This window comes from Oppia nitens, unplaced genomic scaffold, assembly GCF_028296485.1.
Source record: "Oppia nitens isolate AA-2021 unplaced genomic scaffold, nextdenovo-longstitch-racon4-pilon3 scaffold3_pilon_pilon_pilon, whole genome shotgun sequence".
In the NCBI taxonomy this organism is placed as follows: Eukaryota; Metazoa; Arthropoda; class Arachnida; order Sarcoptiformes; family Oppiidae; genus Oppia; species Oppia nitens.
The window spans coordinates 8,600,736-8,608,031 of NW_026533221.1; the positions used below are offsets into that span (position 1 = coordinate 8,600,736).

General features: G+C 28.0%; 2 protein-coding genes across 2 annotated transcripts; one reads left to right on the forward strand and one right to left on the reverse strand.

Annotated features, from left to right (window-relative positions):
- The first annotated feature begins 619 nt into the window (after nucleotides 1-619).
- Nucleotides 620-2,558, forward strand: LOC128957328 (thioredoxin domain-containing protein 5-like). Its single transcript, XM_054303067.1, has 5 exons — nucleotides 620-1,002; nucleotides 1,072-1,454; nucleotides 1,515-1,733; nucleotides 1,806-2,125; nucleotides 2,196-2,558. Exons 1-5 carry the CDS (start codon nucleotides 854-856, stop codon nucleotides 2,334-2,336), a joined length of 1,212 nt encoding a protein of 403 aa, XP_054159042.1. The 5' UTR covers nucleotides 620-853; the 3' UTR covers nucleotides 2,337-2,558.
- A 1,116-nt stretch (nucleotides 2,559-3,674) lies between these two features.
- Nucleotides 3,675-5,447, reverse strand: LOC128958143 (zinc finger protein 771-like). Its single transcript, XM_054303958.1, has 5 exons — nucleotides 4,667-5,447; nucleotides 4,498-4,599; nucleotides 4,255-4,432; nucleotides 4,111-4,164; nucleotides 3,675-4,033 (listed from the first exon to the last, which is right to left on the reverse strand). Exons 1-5 carry the CDS (start codon nucleotides 5,237-5,239, stop codon nucleotides 3,675-3,677), a joined length of 1,266 nt encoding a protein of 421 aa, XP_054159933.1. The 5' UTR covers nucleotides 5,240-5,447.
- Nucleotides 5,448-7,296: the final 1,849 nt, after the last annotated feature.

Here is a 7,296-nt window from a genome sequence, read left to right on the forward strand (position 1 = left end):
ATGAAATATAGAAATCGCAAAAATTTTATGATCACTTTATTTATCATTTAAGTAAAATCTTATCAAATGTAATAAAACAAATAAAAAAAAATTGTTATTTACATTAAACACTTTATTAATACCCACACTGTATATCATATTTGTTTAATTATTATAAAATACACATTTTATTAACTTATTAAAGTCAGTACAAATGTTAAGATTTATACAATAATTGTTTCAATATAATTATTCTGTATATTATAACTTATAATTTATAAGTATTAATAATAGCCTATACTATAGGGGCTATACAATACAATATTATAAAGTACAGTACAGTACAGTATAATATTATACAATATAATATTTCTCATATAATTAATACCTAATTTTTATAAGACATATAAAAATGTACAATACATTTATATATTTTAATTATTATATAAATATGTATTAACAAAACATATAAGAATTATTATTTTAATTAATAACTTAAAAATAATTGAATAAATAAATAATATTTTTGTTAATTTGCTAACTAATGATATTATTTGAAATTATAGTCAAACTAATAAATATGCAAATCATTTGATCAATTGATTATTATTTATATAATACACGTAACTATAGTAACACAAAACAATTTTACAACACATTTGCAGTTATTATTGTTTTTCTTATTGTAAAGACTTTTGTCACATATTATTGACATTTAATACAGTGTTTGACATCAAATGCCAGACATCGATAACACCCACCGATTGACTTACCATTCATGCTATACCTCCACAGCTTGTTGTCACTCAATATAGTATTACGAGTACTATAAACACACCGCTCAAGACATTGTCGTCACTTTCATCCAAAAAACATGGATTCATTGACCGCACTATTAGTGTTGATTTGGGCACTGATTTTGTCACAATTGACGGCCACTTTTGGTCGACAGTTGACTCACGAAGACTTTGATGATATACTTGCGTCCAAATACTATCTGTTTGTCAAGTTTTATGCCCCGAAGTATGTCTCAGTTATTTTGATATATTTTGAAAACATTTTGTTATTGTTATATATATTTTTTGCCGACAGCTGTGGTCACTGCCAAAAGTTGGCACCGGTTTGGGACAAACTTGAAGCCAAATTATTGTCAACTTCAGACTCACTGGTCATCATTGGCAAAGTCGACTGCACTGAGGAACGGGATCTCTGTTCACGTGAAGGTGTTATGGGATTTCCTACACTCAAGTTATATAAGAGCCGGGAATCAAATGGTGTTGAATATGAAGGCGACAAAAGTTTATTGAATTTAGAGACATATTTGAGGACACAATTAGGCAATACTATTGTCGACGGCGTCACCGATTTGGCCAGTGATGAGAGCGCCGAAAGCCATGAGTCTCCTGATACGCCTAAATCATTTAATGGGTTATATGAACTCACAGATGAAAATATAGATAAGTTTCTTAGCAAAGGTATTGATTGTATTAAAACTAAATACATTTTCACTAAATGAGATAATAATCACAAAAAAGGTCAGCATTTTGTTAAGTTTTACGCCCCGTGGTGTGGCCATTGTCAACGATTGGCGCCTACATGGGATCAATTGGCACAATCATTTGAATACGACACAAGTGTTAAGATATCTAAGATTGACTGCACTACTAGTGGTATGTCCTGCAAGAACTATGATATTAAGGGTTATCCAACTCTTCTCTGGATTGTCGATGGAAAGGTTGTCGACAGATATACTGGTAATTACTTTATTAATTGGTTTATAAGTTTAAATACTTTACTTTACTTTTGTTTGTTTATTGTCTGCACAGGCAGTCGCACACATGAAGACTTAAAACATTTTATAACAGAGAAGAAAGACATTGAAAATGAAAACACTGAACAAACAGTTACTCTAAATTTGAGTCTCGATAATGAAGATTATGGTCCACTGATTATAAATGAAGACAATTTTGGCAAAATAATTAAGAAAGACATTACTTTTATTAAATATTGGGTTCCCTGGTGTTCACATTGTAAACAACTTAGACCTGTTTGGCACCAATTGTCAACAAAGATGTTTGCAAACAATGCCATTACCATTGCAAGCGTTGATTGCTCTCAACACGAAAGTCTCTGTAATAAACAACAGGTATTTATTTCTTATAATTTTTTAAAATATAAATTTTGAATTTGAAAATCAATTTTGATGCTTACTGTAGGTCGAAGGATATCCCACTTTGTTTGTATACAAAGACAACCAGAAGATTACAGAATATGATGGTATCAGAGATCTCGAACACATTTATGACTTTGTGTCGGATATTGTGGCAAATAATTTGCTGGAAAAGGATGAGCTCTAAGCCGACCAAAAACATCAATATATTGTGATTGCAAACCAAACATTAAGTAAAATGTGAAAAATCTATTTAATTAGTCATTTGATTAGTTAGGAAAATCTAAAAATTTTATTTTAGATAATTATGATTTTTAGCCCAGTATAAATTATATTTATAGACATGAATCACTTATGTTGAATTTCTACATTTTTTAAAACTGAAATTATATTGCTATTCTATAATTTTATTATTATGAATTATTTTATATTTTCTAATACTTATTTTATTTGACTTATAAAAAATTATATTAAAATACAATAAATATTTTGTGTGTGTATAGTCACCGAAGTTCATATTTGTCACTATTTGTTATATCGATTGAATACATTACCGGTAATATGAATTTGAAAACATAGATATGAGCTGTAGATCAAAATAATTTTTAATGCAATTATGGCACATATAATGATAGTACCGTATATTGTTAATTGTTAAACATTATTTATTAGCCCATAAAAATACACATTCAATTAAATTCATATTACCGTATAGACCCGCATATAGCCCCCTGGTCATCAGGGGCTATATGTGAAAATATGGGACAATAAGTGAGATATAACCCTTTACCAAATGTTGATTTTTTTAATTTAAAAAATTTGTTAGGGGGCTATATGCGGGCCTATACGGTAATATTACCAGTGATGTTTTCTATCAATATTAAAAAATTAATACTGTAGTACCGTACATTCAAATTTTTCTACGCTTGTAACTAAAATTGATATATATATATATATATAAACAATTATATTATATAATAATATTTTGTATATAAGTTAAAAAAAAAGATTACCGTAATTTATATAAATAAATGACAACTAATTAATAATTAACTGAAAATTAATTTCAATAAAAAAGTATTACTACCTCTGAAGGCATTAATTATCTTATTATTAACCCAATCCATCACTCTTTATAGATAACCATATTTGTTGTGTGAATGTGTGATAATTATCAAATTTTATTATCAATAAAATAATTTACATTTAATATGGTTAAATTAAGTTTTATGATTACAATATTTATACTGTACAATGTTTACTTAAATCAAATTATTACATAAACAATATACAGTGCCGGTAATTATGAGAAAATAATAAAGTTACCGTAAGTTAGGTAAAGTACGATAATTATTTCTAAATTTGTTATTACAAATAATATAAACCAAAATCAATGAAAATTAACTTACCGTATGGTAATAGTAATTGAAAGCTTAAAAATACTGTTTTAATTAATAAGATAATCATAAATGACAAATTGTCAATCAATACATGATATATTTATTTTGTTCAATCAATAGTAAACCTATTCATCTTCTATCAACTCCTCCTCTTTCTCGATGATCACAGCAGTCGCCAAATCTATTTCATGATCGTCCAGTTCTTGAGTGTCATCCCACTGATCGTATGTGAAGTCGTCCATCTGATGATTGTTGTCGTGATGTTTTCGTAGATGATGTTGTCGTGTAAACGCTTTACCGCAATCAATAACTTGACAGACATATGGTTTTTCTTTGGTGTGCGTGAACTTATGGTTGGACACATCGCACGATCGCACCGATCGATACGAACAGTTGGGCCAATCGCAAGCAAACGGCTTTTCGTCGGTATGGACTAACATATGGCGTCTTAAATGCGAGTTTTGGATATAACTTCGGTCACAACCTATTGATAATTAATTTTGTTTACAAATTATCAATTATTTGATATATCGATTACTAGTAAGTGCTATAACGACATACCCGGGTAATCGCAAATGAAAAACTTTTCTCCTGTATGTAATTTTTTGTGATCATCTGACATATTAACAGTAAAATATTTATTAATAATTTATTATTATAACAGTTAAAATTTATTACCAAATAATAAGTTCAACAGATACTGACCTAAATTTCCCTTAACAGCGAACCTCCACTCACATCCGGGCCAATCGCAAACATACGGTTTCTCACCCGTATGTGTTCTCATATGAACTTTGACATTGTTTTTCTGTGAAAACATTAGCTGACATCCCGGCCACTGACATGGATATGGCTTCTCACCCGTATGAGTACGTATGTGAGTCTTGAAGATAAAATCAAAATTATAACTACCGGTAAATTTCAAAATATTTCCAAATTAAACCATACTTTAAGAGCTGATCCCTGAACAAAGCTGACTCCACAATCAGGCCAATTACATCTGTAGGGCTTTTCGCCTGTATGGGTGCGCTTATGGTCTTTCAAATGAACCTAAAAATGCATTTTTGAAAAAAAACATTTCAATGAAATAAAGTTTAAAAATGACAATTTAATTAACCGAATGTCTGGCCACATATGGACAGGCGGGCCAATCGCACGGGTATTTTCTGATGTTACGGACTGATCGACGACTCTTTTTAGTTGGTGATGGTATGTCTTCTTCATCCTTCAAATTCAATTGATTTGTTTTGGTTTTGTTAGTATTTTTCGGACGCTTTCGTTTAGTAATTTTCTTTCTTTTTGACGAAAGTGTTGGTTCATCCAAATCGTCATTTTCATCTATACTCTCGCCGTCGATCATCGATTGTCCGTCAGAGTAGCGTTTGATAAGTGATAAATCCTTAGTGTGTCGCAAAAGATAGTGATTCTTCACTTTCTCAATCGTATCAAAGCGTCGATTACAGAATTTGCACGTGAATTGTGTGACCATAACTGCCTCCGCAATAATGATTTCGTCGTCATTCAACTGGTCATCTGTTTGGTCCACTTGTGACTTAACCAAAGCATCCAACTCTTCTTCACCAGTAATCTCATTGTTCTCTTCATTCACGAGCTGACCATTTGTGTCATTAGTCAGCAAAATGGTCTCATCGGCGACCAAATAGGTGTTATCATCGGTACTAATCTCCATGTCTTCGATAGACAAAACTTTTGTTTAATTTATATATCAAATGATCCAACTTTTCAATAGTTTTGGTAGTGATTGTCAATTCTGTCGGTAATAAACAATAATATCATTATAATGACTATAATTATCAACACATTCATGGCCTCGATCTTTGCGGTAATTGTAATGTCAATGATATTCAAAATGATATTCAAAATGATAATCAAAAACTCTTTCAACTTCTTTAAAAAGTAGAGAAAGTTTTTAAAAAAATCAATTTCATTACAATTAGAGGAAGTATTGTCACGTAATGTCAACCAATATGTAAACCGATTGCCGAAACAAACGGAAAATATTGGTCTCAATCGTAATATTCATTATGAGTTTTGGATGACAGCAGTGGTCACAAATTGGTCACCAAAACAGGTCACCAAAAGACACAACAATCAGATCCACACAAAACACGTTGTCGTCATTTGTGTCATTTGTAGTCCAATTTAACCGTCAATTACGCGACAAATTCAACGACAAACTCATTGATTGACAATAATTGGTGATAAAAATGGTCATAAAGTAGTCATTACCTCCTAATTGTGGTCGCAATAGCCGTGCGAAACAATGTTGTGGCCGTCGSTCGCGTTGTTTGTCAAACCAAATGGTCATAAAAATAGTGAAAAACGCTTTTTTACTAATTATTGTCAATACAGTCGATTCCCGTTATATATTACTGTATATTAATGTGAAGATAGACTGCCGTCTATTGAATGAAAATGATAGCAATATATAAAACTTTTTGACTAATATTGCTAACAATTATTTGAATCGATATCGATATCAATTGAATGTCGATTTGATAGACAAATAAGTTAGTGATTAAAATATAAGTAAAATTTTTCATTTATTTTTATATAATTTCAAAATAATTAAACATTTTTTTGGGCAAAATTTATGGTATATTTATGGAAAGTTTTTCTTTGTCTTAAATAAATTTGATAAAACTTATTAATACTATTAACCACATATTAACCACATATTAACCACATATTAACCACATATTAACCACATATTAACCACATATTAACCCCCAAACACTAGAAGATAGTATTTCAAAACTATTGTATACTTCAATCAATTAAAACTTTAAAATTACTTTTTAGATTTTAAATATAATTATATTTTAATTAAATACTATTTTATTATTTAATAATTTATATTAAATACTTTATACTAATTTTAAACTTATTTTTATGAACAATATTAAGCGTTTACTAAGTATTTATAAGTAATTAAGTGTTTTAAATAATTTTATTTATATACTTTAAAAAACAAAATTTTAAATATTTGTTAATTAAAGCAATTAAAACATTTATTTGCAGACTTTACACATAGATTTAAAGATAAACTAATCTAGTATTTAGCTAATATTTTTTAGTTTAATTAACTAATAATTAGCAATCTATAAAATAAATTTTTGTATCAAATTGTATTTTAATTTACGTTACGATAAACAATTTATTTAATTTAAATGAATAGCATTTATAAACTATTTTTCGATTAAACTTTTATAAATAAAAACAATTGTTTTGTTTTATTCAAAAATGATTGACTCTAATAATAGGATGAAAAGCATTAATATCTATTAATAAAAATCTGACGTAAAAATAATAATTCAAATTAATTTATAAATCATTTATATAATTACTACTCATTTTGTATAGAAATAAAAAAAGATATAAAAATTAATAATAAATAACAAAATATTATTAATGATATTATTTGACATATAGGTTAAACCGCTTTTATTATAATCAAATAAATTATAGAAATTTAAGTAATAAATAACTCCTATTATATTAATTTCTAATTTTTCTAATTTTCTAAGATAGAAATTTTACTATGGGCATTTATTAAAATAAAAAATTACAACATGAAAAACATATATTTTAAAAGGTAATAATTTAAACAGTGTTTTTTAAAAATAGTGTTTTATTTCTAATAATATAAATAACATTAAAGAACGTATATTTAAATGTAATATAAAACCATAAATTATATAACAATAACAATAAAACGATATATAA

Coding starts and splice junctions, on each gene's coding strand:
- LOC128958143 (XM_054303958.1), bottom strand. CDS start 5,239: ATGGAGATTAGTACCGATGATAACACCTATTTGGTCGCCGATGAGACC. Junction 4,600..4,666: donor CATATGTGGCCAGACATTCG/GTTAATTAAATT, acceptor ATGCATTTTTAG/GTTCATTTGAAAGACCATAA. Junction 4,034..4,110: donor TTTCATTTGCGATTACCCGG/GTATGTCGTTAT, acceptor AATTATCAATAG/GTTGTGACCGAAGTTATATC.
- LOC128957328 (XM_054303067.1), top strand. CDS start 854: ATGGATTCATTGACCGCACTATTAGTGTTGATTTGGGCACTGATTTTG. Junction 1,455..1,514: donor AGATAAGTTTCTTAGCAAAG/GTATTGATTGTA, acceptor ATCACAAAAAAG/GTCAGCATTTTGTTAAGTTT. Junction 2,126..2,195: donor GTCTCTGTAATAAACAACAG/GTATTTATTTCT, acceptor TGCTTACTGTAG/GTCGAAGGATATCCCACTTT.